Source organism: Garra rufa, chromosome 22, assembly GCF_049309525.1.
Source record: "Garra rufa chromosome 22, GarRuf1.0, whole genome shotgun sequence".
NCBI classification, from domain to species: Eukaryota; Metazoa; Chordata; class Actinopteri; order Cypriniformes; family Cyprinidae; genus Garra; species Garra rufa.
In genome coordinates, this window is record NC_133382.1 from 1343872 (window position 1) to 1371656 (window position 27785).

General features: G+C 32.1%; 2 protein-coding genes across 2 annotated transcripts in view; one reads left to right on the forward strand and one right to left on the reverse strand.

Moving 5' to 3' along the window:
* Positions 1-3460: 3460 nt before the first annotated feature.
* zdhhc16b (zDHHC palmitoyltransferase 16b) lies at positions 3461-15806 on the forward strand. The gene is made up of 9 exons (XM_073828223.1): positions 3461-3706; positions 3852-4046; positions 5067-5155; positions 5386-5414; positions 5532-5665; positions 10096-10181; positions 10259-10382; positions 12340-12410; positions 12517-15806. The coding sequence occupies exons 1-9, from the start codon at positions 3467-3469 to the stop codon at positions 12617-12619; spliced, it is 1071 nt and encodes a 356-aa protein (XP_073684324.1). The 5' UTR covers positions 3461-3466; the 3' UTR covers positions 12620-15806.
* A 783-nt stretch (positions 15807-16589) lies between these two features.
* Positions 16590-27785, reverse strand: part of mms19 (MMS19 homolog, cytosolic iron-sulfur assembly component) — a 32727-nt gene continuing 21531 nt past the window's right edge. Inside the window, exons 21-31 of the mRNA XM_073828097.1 lie at positions 26460-26562; positions 25685-25759; positions 24596-24722; positions 24318-24424; positions 21388-21444; positions 21122-21308; positions 20959-21041; positions 19046-19210; positions 18906-18965; positions 17118-17218; positions 16590-17039 (exon numbers count right to left, since the gene is read on the reverse strand). Coding sequence (XP_073684198.1) covers positions 17009-17039; positions 17118-17218; positions 18906-18965; positions 19046-19210; positions 20959-21041; positions 21122-21308; positions 21388-21444; positions 24318-24424; positions 24596-24722; positions 25685-25759; positions 26460-26562 — 1096 coding nt within the window. The 3' untranslated portion in view covers positions 16590-17008. The remainder of the gene's footprint in view (positions 17040-17117; positions 17219-18905; positions 18966-19045; positions 19211-20958; positions 21042-21121; positions 21309-21387; positions 21445-24317; positions 24425-24595; positions 24723-25684; positions 25760-26459; positions 26563-27785) is intronic.

Genomic DNA, 27785 nt, shown 5'->3' on the forward strand with positions numbered 1-27785 from the left:
ATATATACTTAAATAGACTTTCAAAACTATTTTTGGGATTTTTTAGGGTGTGTGGTTTTGGATATTTTAATATCCATAATGTCCTTTTTTATATATTTATTTATATTAAATAAAATGTAATGTTAGTATTTATTTCAGTTTAAGTAATTTTAGAAAAAGAAGTTCTTAATTTGTGTGTGTGTGTGTGTGTGTGTGTGTGTGTATATATATATATATATATAATTTAAATAAGACTTTAAAAACTATTTTTGGGATTTTTTGTTTGTTTGTGTGGTTTTGGATATTTTAAAATTAAATTACATTTTTGTAATTTTGGCCTTTTTTATTAATTTAAAAAAATATAAAAAGCACACTAATAACAGAAAATAAAACTGAAGTAAACAAAAATGTCCATAAGGTCGCACAAGGGTTGAAATGTTATGAGCAGTAAGAAACAGATGACTAGTCTAAGGCTGATGATACACAGGGCAAATTTTTGAGCAATTTAATCGGGCAACTTTTTTTTAGCAATGTTGCTTGGGCACTTTCCCATTGAGAATAGGTAACAAATCTGAATAATTTAGATCAGTCATGGGCTTTATATCTCACCTGGGTGCCCACTGACGGCAACATTTGCCAAAGTTGCCCGGCAACATTGCTCAAAAAGTTGCCCAGTGTATCATCAGCATTAAAGATTGATGTGAATATGCAGCACTATATATATATATATATATATATATATATATATATATATATATATATATATATATATATATATATAATATTACATTATGCTATTATTTATTATGTATGTTTTTGGTTATTTTAATATTACATTTTTGTAATTTTGGATTTTTGTCCTTTTTATTTTTTTTTGTATTAAATTAAATAAATACAACTTGGGATTTTTTTTTTTTTAGATGTGTGCTTTTGGATATTTTACTATTTAATTACATTTTTGTGATTTTGGTCTTTTGTCCTTTTTGTTAATTTTTTAGTTTAATTTAATATAATTTTGTGTTTACCTATTTATATTTAATTTATTTTTAGTATTTATTTCAGTTTTAGTTTTAGTCATTTTAGAAGAAATTTTCTATAAGGTTTTTAAATGTAATTTGCCATCATGTGACCTCAATATGACATCATCAGGTCACGTCACACCACCGTTTTTAGCAGGAGCTCACCTTCCACCTGCGATATTTGGAAAAAACAAGGTGTGCAGATGGCCGTCTCATTTGAGGCAGATTAAAACATGTTGTAAGTAATACTCACTTTCATCAGTCCATGGCCGTATCAGATGGAGCGTAAGGAAGTGCGCTCAGTGCTGGTTTACACTGCTCCGGTGTCTCCAAGCTTTTCTTGGTTGTTGTCACATAAGGTGAACTGCCAAGGACTTGATCAAATATTTAGCGTGTTGTTTTCTGTCTTGGACATTAGTTGATAATCCTGTGCAATAGTTATCCTCCCCTTCACCATGTATTTTGAGCTTGTGATGTTGTATCTAATCAAACTAATGCTTTTCTGTGTCAGACAAGGTGTGTGTGTGTGTGTGTGTGTGTGTGTGTGTGTGTGTGTGTGTGTGTGTGTGTGTGTGTGTGTGTGTGTGTGTTGCACTGCTGGAGTAAGTGTGTTGGAAATGAGATTCAGGACAGTTTCTCTCTTGGTACAGATGAGTTGAGAACAGGGCTTGTTGGGTTCTTTTTGAATACATTTATTTGATAAGACAGCTGGGTAAGGATTTTAATTACATTCTGTGTGCCTGAAAGATTGACTCATATCTCCAGAAGATATTCCAAAAAATATTTTTGTTTATTTGATTTTTTTTCTTCTGTGTTTGTTGCGTGTTTGAATTTGAAAGTTAATTTATTTAGCTAGTTTTCTACAATAGCTTGAAATGTCTTCTATATTTGTGTTATTATTTTTAATTAATGAATTACCTTGCGTATTTATTTATTTATTTACCAATTTATTTTGTTTTACTGAAATATCTCAGCATGTATGCAGAATGTGTATTTAAAATGTTTCATTAAAAATGTTTTTCAAAATTAATTAATTGGTTCAAAAAATTATGTATTAAGTTTTCTGAAATATCTTGGAATGTCGTCAGTATGCATTTAAGATTAATAGTTTTTTTTCACATTTTTTCTAAATTATTATTTTTCTTTATTTACCAATTTAATTAGTTTTCTGAAATATCTCAGTATGTGTATTTAAAATCTTTCATTAAAAATATATATTTACATTTTTTTTAATAAATAGATTTTTTTCTTTATTTACAAATATATTTCATTTTCTGAAGTATCTCAGAATGTCTTTAGTATTTCTTTTATAAAATAAAACTTATTTTTAAGAAATATGTATTTAATTAATGTATTTGTAATAAAATTACATTTGTAAAAAAATATTTTTTTTTTTTTAAATTGTTTTTTTAACCAAAGGTCTTCAGTATGTGTATTTAAACTTGATTATTTTTTAAGAAATATGTATTTTTTTATTAATGTATTTGTAATTAAAAATTTTAATTTGTAAAAAAAAATTTTTTAAATTAAATTTTATTTTTACCCAAAGGTCTTCAGTAGGTGTATTTGAACTTGCTCATTTAAATGTTTTTCTTTTCAAAACTAATTAATTTAATCATTATAAATTTTCATTAAAAAGTTTTTTTTTTCTAAATTAATTAATGTATTATTTTCTACCTTGGAATGTCTTCAGTATGCGTATTTGTGTATTTGAAATTTTTCATTTGTAGAAAAAAAATAAAAAAAGTAAAAAATTTTTTTTTTTTACCAATTTATTTAGTTTTCTGAAATATCTTGAAATGTCTCAGTATGTGTATTTAAACTTTTTAATTTAATAAATAAATCTTTAATTTACAAATTTATTTAATTTTGTGAAATCTCTCAGAATGTCTTCAATGTGTATTTTTTTGAAGTAATAATTAATTTAAATGTATTTATTTTTTGGAACATCTATATATGGGTGTGTTTATGATTTTAATTTTTTTAATTTATGAATTTTAATCTGTCTTAATTTACTTATACATTTTTTTTTGCAATGACTTGGAATGCCTTTGTTTTTTTTGAGGGGGGTAACTACGCATTGGGCTTAAAATGGACTTTGTGACAACTGTTTTGTCTTGTGGCAAAGTCTCCTGGTTTAATTTTGGTCCCGTTTCAGAGAAATGTTCCGAGAAACGAGAGCGTCTACATGTTTGACTAGCTGTTTTAAAAACTTTAAAGGCAGTGTTTCAGTGTTCGCGTAGTTACTGCACTTTGCCTTTGGAGGGCAGAATAGTTGTAATTGCTGTTTGTCATTTGCTGATTCCAGAAATCTTTGCTCCTCCAGGCTGCTGTATTATTTACGGTGTTTGTGTGCTTAATGAAGACCCTAAAGGTCAGACAGCTAGTGTTTCTGTTTTCGGTCAGGCTGTCTGTAAGCGTGTGTGAGACGCTGAGCTCCTGTGGTTGTGCGTGTTTCAGGCGGTGGGATGCGCAGCTGGAGGTGGTTCCTCTCCAGAGTCATGCGTCTCTTCCTGCGCTGGTTCAGGCTCTGTCCTCGAAGGGGACGCAGAAAGCGTCCGAGCCGATTGCGGGACCTGTGGAACTACGGGAGGGTGCTCCTCAAGTCCCTGTACTTCAACGTCCTGACCAATTCAGACACGGTGATGGACTGTGTGTTTGAGCCCATCTACTGGCTGGTGGACAACATGACCCGCTGGTTCGGAGTGGTACGTGGAATCACATCTGATTCATGTATTTCATAGTTTTTTTAACACAAAGTAAGTTGTGCAGAGTTCTGAGCTTCTCTGTTTAAAGTTGACCTGCTCCCAGTCTTTCCTGTTTCTAATGGCTGTTCTCTGTTTTCTGATGCAGGTGTTTGTGTCTCTAGTGATCGCTCTGACCAGCTCCGTCGTGATCATCGTGTATCTGTGTGTGCTGCCCATCATCTTCAGCTCGTACCCCGTTCACTGGATCCTCTGGCACATCTGTTACGGACACTGGAACCTCCTCATGATCGTCTTTCATTACTATAAAGCCACGACCACATCTCCGGGTTTCCCACCGCAGGTGCCTCAACTTATTTCACGTTTTACACCACTTTGAAAAGATACTTGAAAAAAAAAAGGTAGTTTATTTATGTAGGAATAAATGTGTTTGTGTTGATTTTTTTTTATTAATTAATTAAATTAATGAATAACTTTATTTATTTATTTACCAATTTATTAAATTTTCTGATATCTTGATTGATTTTTTAAAATAGTTTTTAATTTAATTTATTTACTAATTTATTTCGTTTTCTGAATATATCTGAATGTTTTCAGTATGTGTATTTAATTTGTTAATTAATTAATTATTTACCAATTTATTTAGCTTTCTAAAACGTCTTTGAATGTTTTCAGTATGTTTATTTAATTTTTTTAATTTACCAATTTATTTAGTTTTCTGAAATATCTTTGAATGTGTTCAGTATGTGTATTGATTTAATTTGTTAAATTATTTAATTTATTTACCCATTTATTTTGTTTTCTGAAATATCTGAATGTTTTCAGTATGTGTATTTATTTAATTTGTTAATTAATTAATTATTTACCAATTTATTTAGCTTTCTGAAACGTCTTTGAATGTTTTCAGTATGTTTATTTGATTTTTTAAAATATTTTTTTTATTTAGTTTTCTGAAATATCTGAATGTTTTCAGTATGTGTATTTATTTAATTGTTAATTTAAATTTAAATGTTAAATTATTAATTATTTAATGTATTTATTTACCAATTAATTTGGTTTTCTAAAATATCTTTGAATGTTTGTGTATTTATTATTTATTATTATTTTTTCACTCAGTTTCAAAGTATGTAATGTTGTGATTGTCTTTGTAGCTCATGACTCATAACTCCTAAATGAAGACTTTCCAAATCCCCATGAGAAAATGAACGGAAAATAATTATTTCATAAAGTGATTATTTTTTTGCTAGTTCCATTTGGAACAGAAATAAAACAATTCAAATGTCACATTAGCAAGCTCCATTTACAGTCATTCATTCATTTTTGTCAAAATGTATCATTTTGTTTTTTATGTGTTTTGTTTTAGGAAAAGAGTGATATACCAACTGTTACAATTTGTAAAAAATGTATCGTTCCCAAACCAGCAAGAACTCATCACTGCAGTATCTGCAGCAGGTAAATAAACTCCTGAAACACTCACAACTAAAATATCTGATGCACATTGTTTAGAGGAAAATATTAGGCAGGTTGTGGAATAAAAATGTAGTAAATAATGGATTAAAATTCATTCAATTACTATTTTAAAAATAATTCACCAATTTAATTTTTTTTTTTCATCAGATTAATCAAAAATAGTCGGTTTAAAACAAAATAATAATTTTTCTGTTTTGTTTTTTTCATCACAGGTGTATTTTGAAAATGGACCACCACTGTCGTATCCTTGTGAAGCAGCTAGTGAATGAAAATGACCTTACAATACTGTAAGAAAAGTGAATGTTTAGTCTTTTTCTTTATAATGTTGTGGTTTTCGTCTTAACTGAGCTGTCATCAGCCTGGCTCAATAACTGTGTTGGTCATTTCAACCACCGTTACTTCTTCAGTTTCTGTCTGTTCATGACCATGGGCTGCATCTACTGCAGCATCAGTGCCAAAGACATGTTCCTGGACGCTTACAACGCCATCGAGGTGAGTCTGCATGAGCACTGACACTGCCGCTCAAAAGTTAAGTTAAAAGTATAAAGAAGTCTCTTCTGCTCATCGAAGCTGCATTTATTTGATTAAAAATACAGAAAACAAACAGTAAAACTGCTAAATGTTATTTCAGTATAAAATAGTGTTTTCTATTTTAATATACTTTAAAATGTATTTTTTTCCTGTAATGCAAAGCTGAATTTATCAGCTGTTTCTTCATCCTTCAGAAATCATTCGAATATGTTGATTTATTACTAGATTTATTTTTTTTTGGAACCTGTGATACTTTTTCATGATTCTTTGATGAATAAAAAGTTTAAAAGAACAGCATTTATTCAAAATAGAAGTATTTTCTATCACTTTTTTTATTAATTTAACACATCCTTGCTAAATAAAAGCATTCATTTACTAATAAAAAAGAAAGAATACAATTTTACTGACCCCAAACTTTTAAACAGTAGTGTATAGTGTTAGAAAAGATTTCTATTTTAAATAAATGCTGTTCTTTTAAACTTTTTATTGATCAAAGAATCAAAGAGTATCACAGGTTCCAAAAGGCACAACTGTTTAACACTGATAATAAAAGTAATAAATCAGCATATTAGACTGATTTCTGAAGGATCATTCATTTTGGAAAATTCTGTTTTAATCACAAAGATTAAATTAAGTTTTAACGTATATTAAAACAGAAAAGTGTTATTTTGCATTGGACTGATATTTCACAGTATACATTTTTTTTCTGTATTTTTGAACAAATAAATGCATCCTTGATGAGCAGAAGAATCTTCTTTACAAAACATTACAAAAAACTTGTATATACATACACTAGATTTACTGTCTCTTGTGCTCACCAAGGCTGCATTTATTTGATCAAAAATACAGTAAAAATCTAAAAACATTATTAAATGTAAAATAACCGCTTTCTTTGTGAATATCTGTTAAAATGTAATTTATTTCTGAGAGTCAAAGCTGCATTTTCAGCATCATTACTGCAGTCTTCAGTGTCACATGATCCTTCAGGAATCATTCTGATATGCTGATTCGCTGCTCAAGAAATATTTCTAATTATTAGCAATGTTGAAATCATTCATTATTTGTAGAAACTGTGATGCATTTGATTTTTCAGCATTCGAAGATTAACAGAAAGTTCAAAGAACAGCATTTATTTGAAAATAGAAATCTTTTGTAACACTATAAACATTTTACTGTCACTTATGATCAACTGAACGCAGCCTTGATCAATAAAAGTATCCATTTCTATCAAAAACAGAAGATATGTGTGATTGTTTGATGTGTGTTTGTAGTCAGGCAGGTATGTGGGCGGTCCCTCTCAGGGGGAGGCGGGGCCGGGGGCGGGGCTAATCTATATGTCACTCTCACAGCAGGTAGACGCTGCACAGGTAGAGGCTGCTGGTTCACATGTGGAGAATACTCCTAGAGGGCAATAACTTTAGTTTGTTTCTTGTCTTAATGTGAGGAATGTTCCGAGTTAAAGACAAGTTCAGCCTGTTTTAGCTCATTTTCAACTCTCTAAAAGTCACGTTTGCACTAATGCATCTACAAGAGAAGCCTATGGGGCAAAACATTGTAGAAGGCTTAAACTTTATATGTGACACTGGAACACAAGTAGCACGGGTATATTTGCAGCAATAGCTTATATATATATATATTAGGGGTGGGCATAGATTAATTTTTTTAATCTAGATTAATCTAGATTAAATCTTGCAATTAATCTAGATTAATCTAGATTAAAATGGCTAATTTGAATTCTGCTGAAGGCATTCAGAATATGTGTGCTACCCAAATAATGACTTAAAGTCTTTGAGAATGGATCATACAGCTCATAAAGCTGTTCTATGATAATTTGTTGATGAAAATAAATTATGTTCAATTAGATGTACTTGTGTTTACTAACTAACTAACAATGAAATAATTTTTTCTCCCTATTAGATTGTGTTTTTTTTACGTCAACACCTACCCAGCCCATCACATGTTACACCGTACTTTTATTTTGACAGGTTGCCGTGACGTTTCTGTGTCATACAGTATGATATGATGCTAGTTTTCTCAAATGAAACGGTAAAAGTGACACTCACAGCAGTTTGGGAGATTGAGTTTATTTGTTCATGTGAGATGAAAATGCCAAAAATTACCGGGAGCGTCACGTGTGTTTCAGTATGCGTGTAGTAAAAGCGCGTCTCCGCAATGCATACATAGTACAGCTAGGCAAACGGAACATATCGGATTCATATTAAAACGGTCTTTTTGCATTTCAGTTTTCACATACACTAGTCCATATCGCGATTTGAATTAAGTGACTGACCAACATTTGATTTATGAATCCAAGAAACGACGAATTTACGTGGCATTTCGCTATAGTAGATTCGGTTTTTATGAATGGAGGACGACGCGACCCCGTCTGTGTTTTGGCGGAGGAGACTTAAACGCGCGACCATATTCTACAGTCTTCGGTATACATCCACGTTAAACTATCAAGGTGAAAGTCATCATAGCTTGCGTAGTTTAGACCCAGCTCCCAACCCAAATTTGAGAATAGATTAACGGCGATATTTTTTTTATCGCGCGATAAGAGTTTCACGTTAACGCAGCACGTTAACGCCGATAACGGCCCACCACTAATATATATATATATATATATATATATATATATATATATATATATATATATATATATATAAATAATTATCGATTTTGCCAAGAATTTTTTAATGATGTTTATAATGTTCCAAAACATTTCTATTTTAAATAAATGCTGTTCTTTTAAACTTTCTATTCATCTGTGAATCCTGAAAAATAAAATGCATCACAGTTTCCACTAAAATATTGTGATCATGTGACACTGAAGACTGGAGTAATGATGCTGAAAATTCAGCTTTGATCACAGAAATAAATTACATTTTAAAATGTATTCAAATAGAAAACCGTTATTTAAAATAGTAAAAATATTTCCAAATTTTACTACTTAAAAGTCTACATCTTTATTAGACTAACTATTTATTAAAAGTAATAGTTTTTGGTGCAAGGACATTAAATGAGAAATGTAGCATTAAAGATTTTTACAATGTTACAATTTTTACAAAGATTTCTATTTCAAATGAATGCTGTTCTTTTGAACTTTCTATTCATCTGTGAATCATGGAAAATAAAATATGAGTGCTTTCACAAAAATATCAGGCAGATATGAATAATAATCAAATGTTTTTCAAGCAGCAAATCAAATCTTAGAATGATTTCTGAAGGATCATGTGACTCTGAAGACTGCAGTAATGATGCTGAAAATTCAGCTTTGATCACAGGAATAAATTACATTTTACAATACATCTAAATAGAAAACAGTTAATTTAAATAGTAAAATATTTTTGAATTTTATTACTTCATTTTTGTACTTAAAATGTAAAAAAAACATTACAAATCTTGCTGTCCAAAAACATTTGACTGGTAGCTTAAATTCAGTCAAAAATAGACATTTATAATGTTCCAAATGTTTTCTGTTTATGAATAAAAAATACATAATCAAATGTTTGTTAAGCAGCAAATCAAATGTTAGAATGATTTCTGAAGGATCATGTGACACTGAAGACTGCAGTAATGATGCTGAAAATGCAGCTTTGATCACAGAAATAAATTACATTATAATATATATCGAAATAGAAAGCAGTTTTTTGTAATAATAAAAATATTTGACATTTTTAATGTTTTTACTGTAGTCTGGATCAAATAAATGCAGGCTTGGTGAGCAGAAGAGGCTTACCTAAAAAAAATTCAATATTAATAATAATCTGAAATGTTTTTGAGAAGCAAATCAAATGTTAGAATGATTTCTGAAGGATCATGTGACTCTGAAGACTGCAGTAATGGTGGTGATAAATTCAGCTTTGATCACAGGAATAAATTACATTTTAAAATATATTTAAATAGAAAGCAGTTATTTTAAATAGTACAAATATTTAATTTTTTTTACTGTAGTTTAAATCAAATAAATGCAGGCTTGGTGAGCAGAAGAAACTTCTTAAAAAAAAAAAAAAACTCCAACTGATGCTGAAAATTCAGCTTTGATCACAGAAATAAATTACATTATAATATATGTTGAAATAGTAAAAATATGACATTTTTACTGTTTTTACTGTAGTTTGGATCAAATAGATGCAGGCTTAGTGAGTAGAAGACGCTTTCTTTAAAAAAAATTCAGCTTTGATCGCAGAAATAAATTACACTTGAACAGATATTCACATAGAAAACAGCTGTTTTAAATTGTAATAATATTTCACAATTTTTACTGTGTTTTTGACCAAATAAATACAGCCTCGCTGAGCAGAAGAGCCTCAAAACCTTCTTCCAGACCCCACACTTTTGAACATCAGTGTAAGTTTCTTATAACAACATGATTGTCTTGTCTGTTGCAGAGCTCCTATCAGACTCCTCCTCCGGCGTTCACCCATCAGGAGAGATTGGTTCACAAGAGCCTGGTTTATCTGTGGGTGTTGACCAGGTGAGTTAGGACTGTTTGCTCATATTAAAGCGTGATCGTGTGTGGCTGGAGGTCTGATGTCTGTGGTGTGTCTTCAGCTCGGTGTGTGTGGCGTTAGGAGCGCTGACGTTGTGGCACGCTCTGCTCATCACCAGAGGAGAGACCAGCGTGGAGAGACACATCAACCGCAAAGAGAGAAAACGACTCCGACTGAAGGGCAAAGTAAGACATCATTAGCTGAACAACCACCAGTTTATTGGATTTTCTTCTTTGGATTTCACTTTTTTATTATTATTTACTACTACTATTTGTGGAGGGCCGTTTCCGCCACTGAATTAAAAAAAAAAAAAATCTCACAATTCTTCACAAAGACTTTTTTTTTCCTTGGAATTTTAAGATATAAACTTGCAATTCTGATGTGGTTTTTTTTTGCAATTGCAAGTTTGTATCTGGCAATTCTGACTTCTAAACTTGAAATTTTGAGAAATTTCTGCCACTGAATAAAAAAAGGAAATTGCGACTTTTTATTTGACGCTTCTTTTTTCTCAGAATTGCATGATATAAACTTGCAATTGTGACTTTTTCTCAGAATTATGAGTTTATATCTTGCAATTGCTACTTTATGAGAAATTGAGTTTATATCATGCAATTCTGGCTTCTTTTTTCATAATTGCAAGTTTATATCTCATAATAAAAAAAAAGTCCGAATTGTGAGATAAGTCACAATTCTGATTTTTTTTCCTCGCAATTGCAAGTTTGTTTCTCAAACTTTTTTCTCAGAATTGTTAGATATAAAACATGCAATTGTTATAAAGTTCAATTTTCAGATGGAAAAAAGACATGTTCTCGGAATTGCGTTTAATTCTGGCTTATAAAGTAACAGTTGCAAGATATAACCTCACAATTCTGAAAAAAGTCACAATTGTGAGTTTATATCTCGCAATTCTGACTTTATAACTTGTACGTTTATATCTGATAATTCTAAGAAGTTTTTTCTCGCAGTTGCCAGTTTGTGAGATATAAACTATTACAAACAATTATGAGTTATAAAGTCCAATTTTGAGATGGGAAAAAGACTGATCTCTTCTTAAAAACTCATAATTGACTTTTCTTCTTGGAATTTTAAGATATAAACTCACAATTCTGAGAAAAGTCAATTGTTGCGAGTTTTTTTATCTTGCAATTGCCAGTTATATCCTGCAATTCTGATTCTGATAATTTCTCAAAATTGCAAGTTTATCTCATAATTCTGAGAAAAAGAGTCAGAATTGCAGGATATAAACTTGCAATTCTGATTTCTTTTTCGCAATTGTGAGTTTTTCTCTCGTATTTCTGAGAATTATGAGATATAAACTCACAACTGCGAGTTACAAAGTCCAGTTTTGAGATGGGGAGAAATGACTGATATGTTCTCAGAATTGCGAGTTTATATCTCACAATTCTAACTTAACTCATAATTACGACTTATAAAGTAACAATTGCAAGATAATCTTACAATTCTGAGAAAAAAGTCACAATTGGAAGTTTATATCATGCATTTCTGACTTCATTTCTCAGAACTGCAAGTTTATATCTCACAATTCTGACTATACAGAATTATGAGCAATTCTGACTTTTCTCTTAGAATTGAGAGATAAAAACTCGCAATTGTAAGTTATAAAGTCCAATTTTGAAATGCAAAAATATGTTCTCAGAATTGCAAGTTTATATCTCACAATTCTGAGAAAAAATGTAGAATTGCGAGATACAAACTCACAATTGCAAAAATAAAATCAGAATTGCAAGTTTATATCTCACAATTCTGACTTTAACTCATAATTGCGACTTATAAAGTAGCAATTGCAAGATATAAACTCACAATTCTGAGAAAAAGTCACAATTGCAAGTTTATATCATGCAGTTCTGAGAAAAAAGTCAGAAGTGTCAAATAAAGTCGCAATTTCCTTTTTTTATTCAGTGGCAGAAATGGGCTTCCTCAACTACTAGTACTACTATTCATTATTATTCATTTAATAAATACATTTTCTCTTGTTTTAATTTAATGGTTCAATTTTTGTATTAATAATAATCATAATAAAGGTTATATTTTACATTTATTTATATATATATAATTAAATACAAGCTGTATGCTCCTTTTTGAACCAAAACGCCTGTTGTGAACTCGACTGTCTGTTTACAGGTTTTCCGTAATCCATACCACCATGGAAAAATTAACAACTGGAAGATATTTTTTGGTGTTGAGAAGCAGAGGTGAGACATTTACCTTTTTATTAAAGTATTTTCCCCCAATTTGGATAAAGCTACAAGTGAAATAGTGCAGTTGTCTGTAACATGAACTGTTCTGGCTCTCCTCCAGGGACTGGCTGACACGAGTTCTGCTGCCCTCCAGTCATCTTCCTCGAGGGGACGGCCTGATATGGGACTGTCCCGCTTACAGGAACAAGACTGTGGCCATCTGACCTCACAGACGCGCTCATATACTCTTATGATCAACCATGATGACTGAAGGGTCTCTGAATCACTCCTGTCCATCACAAATCAACATCTGCTGTCGTTTCAAGCTCATCTGAGGGTTTTCTACACATGCCGAGTTCAGAGTACTTGGTGCCAAAGACTTCAAGTGAACGGATTTTAGTGCCGTCTGTGGAATATTTATACTTTTTAACTTAAAGATTCCGTTTTGACGGTGATCATGATGATTGATGGGAATCTGTTGTTTATCAAACCCTTTGAATGTCCAGACATTTCCAAAGCGGTCCATGTGTTTTGTTAAAATGAAGTTTACATTCTATTGCAAATTTTTTTCTAACAGTGCTTACTGTGAGCTCCAGACGTCTGAGAGCCGTGGGAAAAATTCTACATACTAAATCTTTTATATTCCAATTCTAACTAGAATTTTAGGAAGTCTGATTTTTGGTAAGTTCAGCGTTTGCTCAAAATGAAAAGAATCATTGTTCACTCCTGTCATATTTGCACAAGCATATTTATTTAGATTTTTTTTCTTTCTGAGTTTTAAATATTAGGTAACACTTTACATATTTTCAGTATGTTCTCAGACTAACTATGGATAAATGTAAGCAAGATAAAAACATGTTTGCTGTTTCAGTGATTTGAGTCAACATATCATTTTGTGCTTTAACTGCCTGAAAGATGTTTGTAACTTCAAAAGGTTCATATTAAGGCCAGTCCAACACACAATGTACAAATAAACTAGTGCGATATGTGACTCTGGAGCACAAAAACAGTCTTAAGTAGCATAGGTATGTTTGGAGCAATAGCCAAAAATACATTGCATGGGTCAAAATTTTCTTTTATGCCAAAAATCATTCGGATATTAAGTAAAGATCATGTTCTATGAAGATATTTGGTAAATTACCTACTGTAAGTAAAATTTTCAATTAGTGATAGGCATTGCTAAGAACTTCATTTGGACAACTAAAGGTGATTTTCTCAATATTTTGATTTTTTTTGCACCCTCAGATTTTCAAATAGTTGTATCTCAGCCAAATATTGTCCTATCCTAACAAACCATACACCAATAGAAAGCTTTTTTACTCATTTAAAAGAATCCCTTATGACTGGTTTTGTGGTCCAGGGTCACGTATAGAATAGCAATAAAACAGTTCTGGGAAATTATGACAGAGAAAACCACCTCAGTTTGTATCTTTCCTTTTTCAACATAAATTATGTTTGACTTAAACCTTATTTTGTTTGTCGTCTTGTTTTGAAGCGGTCCCGTTATTAATATACTGATTTATATATTTCAGTGTGGTGTTACTGTATTAGTATTAGGTTTCTGAACTTGCGTTCCGTCATGTTTTTAATGTTGTTTACATGTCTATCCGGTGTTTTTAAAATGCTAAAGTCAAACCATGTGCAAATTCATCAGCAAATACACACTTTTGATAAAGATAGTTCACCCAAAAATGTAAATGTGATGTTTATCTGCTTATCCCCAGGGCATCCAAGATGTAGTTGAATTTGTTTCTTCAGTAGAACACAAACAAAGATTTTTAACTCAAACTGTTGCAGTCCGTCAGTCATATAATGGCAGTCAATGGTTACCAAATCTATAAGATTAAAAAAAAAAAAAAAAACGTAGAACACAAAGATTTTTAACTCAAACTGTTGCAGTCTGTCAGTCATATAATGGCAGTCAATGGTTACCAAATCTTTAAGATAAAAAAAAAATACATAGACAAATCCAAATTACACCCTGCAGCTCGTGACGATACATTGAGGTCTTAAGACACAAAACGATCGCTCTGTGCAAAAAACTGAACAGTATTTATATCATTATTTATTACCTTTGATCCACCAGAATGTTCAGCTGTCTGGAGCGCGCTCAAGGCACGTGACGCAGATAAACGTCACATTTTCATTTTAGGTGAACTATCCCTTTAAAGGGGGCATAACACACACAGATTTACCCAATCTCATGTTAACGTCTCATGGGTACCTATAGAGTAGAACTGCATCACCAAAAAGGCTTCAGTTTTCTCATATTTACAAAAGAAACGTACAGCTTTACGATTCTCTCCGAAAATAGCCGAGCTCTTGGAGGCGCGCCGTGGGCGGAGCTAAAGATTGACGAGCGAGTGCGCGCCGATTTTAAACAAAACACATTTGATGCCGTTTCACTTACCAACTGCAGTTCTGAATCATGACTGGGATCTTTCATAGCTGGGACCGCTCCATCTTTCAGTATCAAACCATGTGAAAATCCAGCGTCGAACTGGGCCTTGTTTATAAAACGTTCAACACACTCCGTTTCTACTTCGGAAAAACAAACTGCATCCACTGTTCACGTAACGATGGGTTCTTCTTGAAGCTGAGCCAGGTTACTTTTGCCTTACAAACAAAACCACACTTCTTTAGAGACATTCTTAGCGAGTGAGTTCCGTACAGCAGTGCAGCCGAATGAAGCGCGTGGGCGCGCTCTTGAGCTCGCTCTGGTCGATGAGTGCGCGAGCGCGCTTTTCCGGGAGAAATGCCCATGTAAGGAATTCCACCCTTCAGGACGTCATGAAGAGCCATGACCGGTTTTTTTTTTTTTTTTTTTAAACCTCATTTTGGAAAGATTGTTTTTCTGCTTTTTCAGTCAAAATTTATCTAACATAACTCTGAATATGAAATAAATTATTTTGAGAGTGATACAAATGTTCACAATTTTGCAAATTTTATCATTTTGAATGGCAAATTTTTCATTCATAATCTGTATTTGGTGTCTTGTGAATGTTTTCCTTTTTATTTGTATGTTTTTGTTCTTTAACCATCTTTGGAGCTTCTGTTTTTGATGCATGTTTTCTGTAATATAATGTTGTTTACAATGTTCAATAATGATTAAAAAAAATCTTTGTACATCCAGGAGAAAACTGGTTATAGTTGTGATTTGACCTCAAAGAATGTTTTAGTGTAGTTTGAATCAAAAGTATGTTTACGTTGTTGAATCTGATTATTTTATTTGGAAAATTTCATATTCATAAAAGTAGAAGAAAAAATTCTAAGCCTTGTTTAAAGGTTTGTATAAATGTTTTTTTATTCATATATGGATTCTCTTCAATGCATCAATAGTAAAAAAAAAAAAAAAAGTAAATATACAGTTGTATTTGCTAAAGATTAGATAAAGTTGATTGAAAAGTGAGATTATATACCCTGTCTTTTGGAATACTGACATTTTGTTGTACTTATCTTGTATTTTTGTATATTTATATGTAAAATGTAAACCCTATTTTTTGTCTTATATTTGTATGTTTTTTTGTAGTTTGTAATAAAAAAAAAACTAGGTCTAGAAATCACAATTTTAGATAGCTAGTAATTTATTAATACTTTTTAATAAATAAATAAATATCTTATAATATCTTAAACATTTAAATTAATGTTTCCTAATTATTTATTAATTTCAAAATGTTTTTTTTTGAGTAGGCCTAGGCCATTGATGAATACTTTAAATATTCATTTAAAATAAATAATTTATTATATATTTATATATATTAATTAATTAAATATTTTTTTAAATGTTTAATTTTTAAAAAGTATATCTATATAAATTAAATATATAATTAAATAAATATAAATAAATCAATTTACAGTTTATTATTGTTTATGTAAATTATTTTTTTATTTTATTTTTAAAATCGCCTTTAAAGTTGTCCAAACGAAGTTCTTAGCAATGCATATTACTAAATAAAAATGAAGTTTTGATATATTTACAGTAGAACATTTACAAAATATCTTTATGGAGCATAATCTTTACTTGATATCAATGATTTTTGGCATCAAAGAAAAATTTCTCATTTTGACCCATACAATATATTTTTGGCTACTGCTATAAATATAACCATGCTGCTGTCACTTAATGCAAAAAAAATAACTAAATAAAATGAATAAATTCACGACAAGTACGAGTCAAAGCTGTGTCACAATCTACACATTTACAAAAAGGTTTTATTTGACAGGTTATGACACATAAATATGGTTTTATATTCTTGGCATCAGTTTTGTCAGTTTGACCTTTTTAAGTTAGTCTCAAAAATGAACAACCAACGTTGTGTCTAATGAAACACATCTGTTCAGAAATACTGTTATCTTCAAAGTAACATTCCTATAATAGTGAGCCGGCGTGATTGAACAAACCTGTGTCTGATTTACTCTGTGATCTGGATTCAGCGGCGGCTGAAAGTCAGTGCGTGGAGTTTGATGTTCCAGCTGTTTGTTCAGGCGTTTCTGTTCCCAGCAGGACAAACTCATGCCATTTCATAAAAAACAGGGTAAGAGAGTAAAAGCAAAGGCTGTGAGCGCTGATGGTCTAAGTCCATTGTCATTTGTAACAGCAGCAGATCTGATCTTCATCTTCCACCAGGGCTTCCTAATAAACACCTAAAGATGAGAAACACCTCATTAGATGCTGTCAGTGGAAAACTCAGAAACCTGGCTCTGAATATATGTCAGACTCACCATTCTCCTCGAGCCACCACTGCCTCCTTCCTCACCAGACGCTTCTTGTCATCCAGAGGAACAGCGAGAGCCTTCAGGACTCTGGGACGGAACGGCAGGACCTAAAAGAGACACTAAAGCCATTAATTGCACTGTCAAGTCAATGTGATTCATTGGTATTTCGCAGAGATAGTTTATGCATGTTATTCAGAAGACGACATGCACACTTTTAAAAAAGGTACATATTACATTCTTTGCAGAAATGCAATATAACAATGCAATATTTACAACATATTTACAGAAAAAGTATTTGGGGTCAGTGTTGAAATGTTAACTTTTATTCAGCAAAGATGCATTAAACAATCAAAAATGACGGTAAAGATGTTTAAGATGTAACAAAATATTTCAATTTCAAATAAATGCTGTTCTTTCAAACTTTCTATTCATCCCAATCAAATTGTGAATTAAAATTGATACAAATACTGTATGAAACAGCAAAGCTGTAAAAATAATAATATTTTAATATAATATAAAAAGTAATATTTCACAATTTTTACTAATTTTTACTGCGTTTTTTGCAGCCCTGATGAGCAGAAGAGACTTCTTTAAAAAATAAAGAATTTTACTAACTTCAAACATTTTGTTTCTTTTTCTCTCTCTCTCTCTCTCTCTCTCTCTATCTCTCTCTATATATATATATATATATATAGAGAGAGAGAGAGAGATTTAGATAATATTTAATTAAATATATTTACATTTTAAATAAATAATTTTTTTATTTTTACTTTAAAATGTTTTTGTTTCGAGTAGGTCTAGGCCTGGAAATCACAATTTAACTTTTTTCTAACACATGGACAAACATGGAATGTGTGTGATTAATACATTTAAATAAAACTTTTTTAAATCAAGTTTAATTGCATATTAATAACTTTTATAATATTTTTTAACAATTAAAAAAATTAAAAGTGACAGTAAATGTAGTTATAATGTTACTAAAGATGTATATTTCAAATAAAAGCTGTTTGTTTAAACCTTCTACTCATTAACAATTGTTTAAATGTATCACTTTCAACGTGTATCATTTTCAACATTGATAAATAAATAAATCAGAATGATTTCTGAAGGATCATGTGACACTGAAGACTGCAGTAATGATGCTGAAAATTCAGCTTTGATCACAGAAATAAATTACATTTTAACAGATATTCACATAGAAAACAGTTATTTGAAATTGTAATTTTCCATATTTTACTATATTTCTGATCAAATCAATTCTTGATGAGCAGAGGAAACTTCTTTCCAAATAAATAAATTAAATTAATTACCGAACCCAAATTTTTGTATTTTATCTACATCTTTTTTAATTTAATTGCATTTTTGTTTCTGTTTTTCTGAGCAAAAAATAAATATCCTAGATTTTTCCCTAATTTACAGAAGACACCCACTAAAATGTCATTTAGTGTCAATCTTGTCAGGCATATTTACAACAAAAATCAATTTATGACATATTAAAAGACAAATTACTTTCACTCCAAATTAATAACTTTGCCCATTTGTCAGTAAGAATTTTTTTTACTCATTTAAAACACTAATGTAATATGCTCCCTTATTCTTTCATATATTTCAATATGTACAAGTCAGAATAAGCATGTTGCTTGAATTTTGAAAAATATTGTATTACACCGAATGACAATCTAACATTATTCCAACCAAATTAAAATATTTTAAAATGTGACATTTATTTATTTATTTTCAACACTATTTCCAAGATTTCCATGGCTAACTGATGTCTCAGTTTGATTCTCTTACCATATGTTCAGGCAGTCGAGAGAGCGCATGAACACACTGGAGCGACGCAATTCTCACTTTCTGCCGGAGTGAAGACAAAATCAGAATTATTTGAGTTTTATCAGACTGAATTGAATCAAACAAGCTGTTAAATTCAGTACCATAGCAGGGCTGGTGGTGAGGGCCAGCAGACGGGAGAACAGCGCCTCCAGCTGGTTCCTGAGGGCCGGCAGCGGCTCCAGCAACACGGGCTGCAGGCAGGACAGAGTGGAGAGCTGGACCGCTTGATCCGCACACGACAGAGCCTCCAACAACAGCGGCAACAGCTGCCAGAGAACATTTAAAAGACAAGTTCACTTCCAGAACAAAAATACACAGATAATGTACTCAGCATGCTGTCATCCAAAATGTTCATGTCTTTCTTTCTTCAGTCGTAAAGAAATTGTTTTTTGAGGAAAACATTTCTAGAATGTTCGCCATCTAATGGACTTCTATGGTGCCCGCGAGTTTGAACCTCCAAAATGCAGTTTAAATGCAGCTGTAATCTTGTGGTGTTTCACACATCCACACAATAGGCATATCATCTGATAGAACTTCTCATGCTGAACAACTTTGCTTCAAGAACCATTGCTGTCAATCAAATCGTTCATGGATTATTCTCAATTATGTTAAAACATATTTTTGCGAACTAGTCCTAGGTTTTTTGCCCAATCTCGATCAAACCACTGTAGTGCTGTTCTCTAGACTCTCTAGATCAATAATTGTCAAAAAAAAATGTTGCATTTTGTCCTTTGGTTAGCTATAACGGGGTCATTTAAAAAAGGGCCGTGGCCACATGTACCCAAAAGCCTATGGAACCTAAACAAAAACTCAAAACTTTATGAAAATTGGTGCAAACATGAACCAGATGAATCTTAACAAGCGTGCAAAGTTTCATGAAGATCGGACCATAGGTGGCGCTATAACAGAGAAAAAGGTGTCAAAAACATGATATTTCTATTATAAAAGAACTAAAATCGCAATAAAACGTCCATATACTGACATATACACTATATCTTCATATGATATGATAGATCCCCTCATTCTGAACAACTTTGCCTCAAGAACCATTGCTGTCAATCAAATCGTTCATGGATTATTCTCAATTATGTTAAAACCTACTTTTGCGAACTAGTCCTAGGTTTTTTGCCCAATCTCGATCAAACCACTGTAGTGCAGTTCTCTAGACTCTTTAGATCAATAATTATAAAATAAATGTTGCATTTTGTCTTTTGGTTAGCTATAATGGGGTCATTAAAAAAAGGGCAGTGGCCACATGTACCTAAAAGCCTATGGAACCTAAACAAAAACTCAAAACTTTATGAAAATTGGTGCAAACATGAACCAGATGAATCTTAACAAGCATGCAAAGTTTCATGAAGATCGGACCATAGATGGCGCTATAACAGAGAAAAAGGTGTCAAAAACCTGATATTTCTATTGTAAAGAACTAAAATGGCAATAAAATGTCCACATATTGACATATACACTACATCTTCATATCATATGATAGATCTCCACATTCTGAACAACTTTGTCTCTAGGACCACTGTTGTCAATCAAACTGTTCTTTGAATATTTCAGATTATTTAAAAAACATACTTTGGTGAAAAAGTCCTCGGTTTAAACTTTAACTCAAAATCAGTGCAGTACAATTCTCTAGACTCTCTTGGTCAATAATTATCAAAAAAATGTTGGACCTTTGCATTTGGACAGCTATAACAGGGACATTCAATAATATGTACTTTACATAGTTTACCCAAAAGCCTAAAAAAATCCTTAAAGGAAACCCACAACTTCTTATCAGTGTAATTTATTCGGTATTTCCACTTATTTATTTCACTTGCTGAAAATTCAGTGCATTCCTATTCTTCACGACTGAAGAAAGAAAGACATGAACATCTTGGATGACAAGGGGGTGAGCACATTATCTGTAAACTTTTGTTTTGGAGATAAACTAATCCTTCAAGCACATTTAACAAAACTCACCAAAAATACACATCTGAAATCATTAATTTACACAAACTCAACTCACCGCAGGAAGCTCGGTGAGCTGGACCTGTCTGGGAAGGTTGCTGACAATGTGGGACAGTGCTTTCAGATAACAAGACTTCTTCTCTGTGGAACCAAAACAACATTTTAGATGCAAAGCAAACAGTCATGCCTCTGGTTAAGACAGGAAGTGGTAAGCGAGGTACCCTGCTCTGCCGAGTTGAAGCCTTGAACTAGTTTGGTGGAGTTTTCAGCGAAAAAGCGTTGGCGGTACATGATGCGCACGTCTGCGTTGCAATCGCGATTCAGGACATCCGGAGAGTCGCTCATGACGACGCCGAAACCATCGGCTACCTGAGGCCCTAACGCTGCGTCACTCAATAGAGCGAAGAGCTGAAAATAAAGAGACCAATCAAATGTTGAATTTCTCAAAGAGGACTGAAAAGAGAGGAAGAAGACATTAAGAGACTACCTTGTCTGTCAAAGCTGTTGACAGCGGATGATAGCGTAAGAGCAGAGCTTTGGCCACCTGTACAGAAGAAAAATCCATGTTGATTAATGTTTATCTGTTGAGAATATCATGTCCTTTAAAGACCTTGATTAAACAGCTTGATTCATACAGACCATTTGAAGCATTGAAGTTATGACTGAGCAAAAATGATTAGAATACTAAAATAATCTTATTAAACTTTCTTTAACCACTTGAAATGAATAGTAAATGTAATAAAATACAATACATTTTCAAACTAGTGGCTAAAGCAATATATATGAATAAAATATTAATATAAATATTTATAAAATACAAATAATTATAAAAAAATATTTTAGATACTAATTTTTAAATAAACAACAATTACTAAACCTTAAACTGAAACTAAAATATAAAAATAAAACATTTCAAAATATGAACAATATTTTGAAACTAAATCAGCAAGTCGAGAAATGTTTTTAATAAATATATACATATAGTATGCATTAAAATTGGTTTATGTACTAATAAATAACTAAAAAAAGACTTCTTTTAAAATCTACACTGTAATCTTTGGTGTAATATTTTGATGTTTACATTTTTATATTATGCTCATTATTATTTTATATACACATCATGCATATTATATTACACTACCAGTCAAAAGTTTGAGAACAGTAAGATTTTTAAAGAAGTCTCTTCTGCTCACCAAGCCTGCATTTATTTGATCCAAACTACAGGAAAAACAGCACAATTGTGAAATATTTTTACCATTTAAAAGAACTGTTTTCTGTTTGAATGTATTTTAAAATGTAATTTATTCCTGTGATTTCAAACCCGAACTTTCAAAATCATTACTCCAATCACATCATCCTTCAGAAATCATTCTGATATTCTAATTTGCTGTTCAGGATTTTTTTTTCTAGGTTTCTTTGACAATCAGAAAGTTCAGAAAAACAGCATTTATTTGCAACATAAATTATAAATTAATTATAAATTCTCTTATTTATAAATTACAAATTGACATTATAAATTATAAATGTCTTTATCACCAATTTTGATCAATTTAAAGCATCCTTGCTAAATGAAAGTATTAATTTCTATCATTTAAAGCATATCAGAATGATTTCTGAAGGATCATGTGACACTGAAGACTGGAGTAATAATGCTGAAAATTAATCACAGAAATAATTACAGAAATAAATTACATTTTAAAATATACTTAAATAGAAAGCAGTTATTTTAAATAGCAAAAATGTTTCTAAATTTTACAGCTTTTGTAGTATTTTGAATCAGATAATGCAGGCTTGGTGAGCAAAAGAGACCTAAAAAAATTTTTTTTTAAATCCTTCTGTTCAAAAACTTTTGACTGGTAGCGTACACTGTGTTGCAATTCACTCTGTTCAGTACTTTGGTCAGCGTGACTGTTTAAATGCACTATATACAGGGCTCGAAACTGCGACCATTTTGGTCGCATATGCGACCAAAAATGAATCTGTGCGACCTCAAATTATATTTGGAAGCATTTGTGCGAGTGAGAGAAATGAGTGTGGTGCGACTCGGTTTCGAAACTGTCGCTATGCTAACTATTACACAGACTGCTGTGAGCTGATACAGTGACGATTTCTCCAACGTTACATAAATATTTAAGTTAATCTTCACATTATTACCTTAAATGCAGATTTGAGATATTAGCCAGCAGGGCTCGTAAAATCTCTAGCCCGACGTCCCTGGGCTCTTGTGTTTCCAGTCGGGCTACCAGAATGTTTCACCGGACTGTCAGACGTACTATCGTGAAGTAGAGGACTTCTGCATGTCCTTAAAACTCCTCAATTTATTTGTATCAAATGCAAGGCCATAAAAAGTTATAAACATGTAAAATGGTATAAGAAAAGTCTTGATTAACGTATAAATTTAAGAGAAAGAAAGTCGCTCGCGATAGGTTTGGATAAATCTTCAAAAAGGCAATGATGTCAATGAATAAATATGCAAGCTGTACGTTTCAAAGTCAAAACGCAGCACGGATGTCTTTATATTAATGTATCTGAGGGAACCGACTGTCCTCAGAAACGTGTCGTTTGCATTGTCAATTCATGTCTGATAAAACAGCGTTAGTGCTGATTTGTGTACTGTTACTATAGAAACCGTATTATTTCAGCGCTCCTAAAGCGCCCCCTCGTGACAAACATAAATTTTTATTTCTAATACATTTTTTCAACTGTTTATGGTCAAATTATTGCAATTATCGATCCATGTGTAAATGTGAAAGAATTTAATGTGCCTTTTAAAAATCCAAACAATTAAGTAATACTAATGTTATATATCTTATATAAATATAAGAAATTATATACTTGATTTATCCCTTTTAATGGTATAAAGGTTGAAATGCCATTGAATTAGATATTTTGTTTTTGTGTCTGTATCTGAATTATAAATCATGTAATTTTATGGCTTAATATTCTACCATACATTGTCCAACCCCAGCTCTTAAAAAAAAAAAAAAGGGTAATAAATTGCCTTAAATTGATATTTAAAAATGCTGCAGCGACACTACATGGTGAAATAAAATTCCTTTCTTGATATTTGTTTATATTTGTGTATTGAAAACATTTTTGATTGACATTTAGACTCCTATCTGATTTTCTATATTTAAAAAAAAAAATATTTTTTAATTTGGGCTAGTTCAATTAATTTTGGGGCTATCAAAATCTGTAAATCAGAATTGGCCATTAAGAATCGGCACATAACTAAAAAGAAATTGGGTGCTCCTAAATTTTGGGGGATGCTCCTAACTTTTTAAAGTTGGGAGCACCAGTGCTACCAAGTAAAAAAGTTAATTTCGAGCCCTGTATATAAATAACTTTAAATATTTAAAATGATAATTTAGACCTTTGTTGTACCATTTATAATATTTGAAACTACACAAACTTTACCCAGAGCAGCAGTGTGAACGCTTGTGTTCTCTGAGCGGACGAAACATTCTCTAGTTCCACGCCGATCCTCTTCATCACCCTCTCCAGCACAGCGTCTAGCGCTTCACCTGAACACACAACACATCCATGATGCGCAGATCAGGTAAATCAACTCCAGAGCTCAAATGACGCATTCATTATTCCAGTGACGTACATCAATAGAAAACAGTCTTCCATTAGATCATGTGGCACAAAATGTAGGGCATGTGATTTGGGAAACAGATTAATCCTGTGTGTACCTGCAGGCCTCTTGTTGACCAAACCAGCAAAGCATTTAGCAGCAAACGTGTAGGAGAACAGGTGAGGACATGTGCAGCTCAGATCCTCCAACTGAAACAGCAGCCTGTCCATCTCTGGAATCTCCACCTGTTGTGAAGTTGATGAAATGAAGTGAATAAATAGCATGAATGGTGCCATGCATTTTATGCAATCCTGAGCACAACTCTCAGTATCTACAGTTGAGGTCAAACTTAATGCATGTTTTTTTCCTTCTGGAGCATCAGTGAGTGTTTGAACCTTCTGTAATAGTTGCATATGAGTCCCTCAGTTGTCCTCAGTGTGAAAAGATGCATCTCAAAATCATACAGTCATTGTTGGAAAGGGTTCAGATACACAAAAATGCTGAAAAACCAAAGTGGGACCTGAAGGATTTTTCAGAAGAACAGCAGATAGTTTAACTGCTCAGGACAAACAAGGGACTCATGAACAACTATCACTAAACAAAAAAACACAGCTGTGGATCATTCAGGTAACAACACAGTATTAAGACTCAAGGGGATTCTCTTGTGAACTATATGTAAACATATTTTATGTGAAATATCTTATTCAGGTCAGTACTAAATAAAAAATAACATGCATTTTGTAGGATCCCTATTTTGGAAAAATAATGAACACTTTGCAGATTCTGAAAGGTGTATGTAAATATTTGTCGTCAACTGTAGATACTGAGAGTTGTGCTGGATTATAAAAATTGTTAAAATATTAGTGAAATAATAATAATTAATAGTAACAATTATCATCATTTATATTATTATGCTTTATTATAATTTCACTGTTAAATAAAATCTAGTATTAAAGAAAAATATATTACTAATAATAACAACTATTACTATTAATATAGTCAGTCATACCAAGAAACTAAGACAGACATAAATAAAAAATTACACAAAATTATTATTGTTGTTATTATTAGTCATTTCTATATACATAACATTTTTTACCAAATTGTAAAGCTCTAACAACAAGTAAAAAAAAGTTTGCATTGCAAAGTCTGTTACAAACCCTGTACTCTATAAATATTTTGATGGGACATTACAGATATAACTCACGCTGCATGGAAGAGAGCAGACGCAGGCCATCAGTAGACACACCAGCTGAGATGGACCCCTAGACTCTGTCTGACTCTGGAGAAAAACAAGGACAATTAATAAAGATTCACACAAACCAACCCTCCATTCATCTACAGACACTAAAGACTCTAATGCTTTATCATATTGAAGATATTGATTATCTGAGAGACAATGGTATGGGCTAAACCACCATTCACTTGAGATGTGATATCCTGAAGCAGTAGCAAAAGACACCCAAAAATGAAGAAGTATCTTTTAAGTTAAAAATGTTTTAATGATGGATTTGTTTCAGTTTTTGTCTTGTCTTGTAAACTGATGGACTGGAGTGGTGTGGATTACTTGTGGATTATTGTGATGTTTTTATCAGCTGTTCGGACTCTGATTCTGACGGCACCCATTCACATCCATTGGTGAGCAAGTGATGCAATGACACATTTCTACAAACCTGCTGAAGAAACAAACTCATCCTAATATTGGATGGCCTGAGAGCCTACATTTTCAACTATTTTATTTTTAGGTGAACTACTTCTATAAATCCTTCAAGAACTCTCTTTGATGTTTGAACTGAAAATTGATTATTTACAATAATGCGTTACCTACACACTATTGTGCTGTTTAAATACTGTGCAGTTGCTTTGATACAATCTGTATTGTTAAAAGCGCTATATAAATAAAGGTGACTTGACGTCTAAGTCTTGCTGCTCAGAATTGCCAAATGTAAACCTGGCGGTTAAGCGTGATTATCTCGTCACACCTGGAGCAACTGGATTTTGGAAGGGAAGGCATTCTCTGGCAGAAAGGACACGTCTCCATCCAGGAAAAGAGAAACAGCCTGGGCAGCCATGCGGGACGCTGATCTGTAAGAAAACAACAAAGCTTGCATTTGAAAATTTGTATATTTTTATTAGGGCTGAGTTAATAGCCATTTTACTCAATCTTTATTTTGATGAATGATACTGGCGTTTAAATCAGATGTTTTAGTCTGTTTGTAGGCCGCCTGCCACCCAATAATCTCAATAAGCTTTGTGCTTTGTTACTTTTGATATGAAAATAAAACCTGGATCACAAATCTAGTCTTAAGTAGCATGCGTATATTTGTAGCAATAGCCAAAAGTACATTGTACAGGTCAAAATGATCTTTTATGCCAAAAATCATTAGGATATTAAGAAAAGATAATGTTCCATGAAGATAATTTGCAAATTTCCTACCATAAATATTGCTTAGTATTGCTAAGAACGTCATTTGGACAACTTTAAAAGTGATTTTCTCAATATTTAGATTTTTTTTTGCACTCTCGGATGCAAAAAAAATTTCAGAAATTCCAGATTTTCAAATAGTTGTTTCTCGGCCAAATATTGTTCTATCCTAACAAACATACATCAATGGAAAGCTTATTTATTCATCTTTCAGACTTCCATTGGCAGGTTTTGTGGTACAGGGTCACAAATGTGGTTTTGATGCCCTTTAATGTGGCGCAACAGACTGCTGTTGCCAGAAATCATTAATCTCTTCCTCTTTACTACTAGTTATAGCACAAAATAAGCATGAATGAACATCAGGTGTTGGGAAAAAAAAATCTGTCCCCAATATAATCAAATCAGAATCTAAATTAAGAGGTTCTGAATTAGGAGAAGTTCACATCCAGAACAAAAATTTACAGACAATTTACTCACCACTTTGTCATCCAAAATGCTCATGTCTTTCTTTCTTCAGTCGTAAAAAATTATGTTTATTGAGGAAAACATTTCGGGAATGTTCTCCTTATAGTGGACCTCTATAGAGCCTTTGAGTTTGAACTTCCAAAATCCAGTTTAAATGCAGCTCTCAACTATCCCAGCCCAGGAAGAAGGGTCTTATCTAGCAAAACAATTGGTTATTTTCTTGCAAAAAAAAAAAAAACTCAAATGCTCGTCTTGTGCTCATTTTCTCCTCCAACTTCAAAATGGTTCTACGTCTTTGTTTTACCTTTTTTTCCGTAAAGGGTGTTTGACCTTCTTTGCACGTTCACTTTGTAAAAACTGGGTCGTTACTTCTGCAGCGATGTAGGATGATTTTGAAGTTGGAGGAGAAAATGAGACG

Coding starts and splice junctions, on each gene's coding strand:
- zdhhc16b (XM_073828223.1), top strand. CDS start 3,467: ATGCGCAGCTGGAGGTGGTTCCTCTCCAGAGTCATGCGTCTCTTCCTG. Junction 5,156..5,385: donor CACTGCAGTATCTGCAGCAG/GTAAATAAACTC, acceptor TTTTCATCACAG/GTGTATTTTGAAAATGGACC. Junction 5,415..5,531: donor GAAAATGGACCACCACTGTC/GTATCCTTGTGA, acceptor AGCTGTCATCAG/CCTGGCTCAATAACTGTGTT.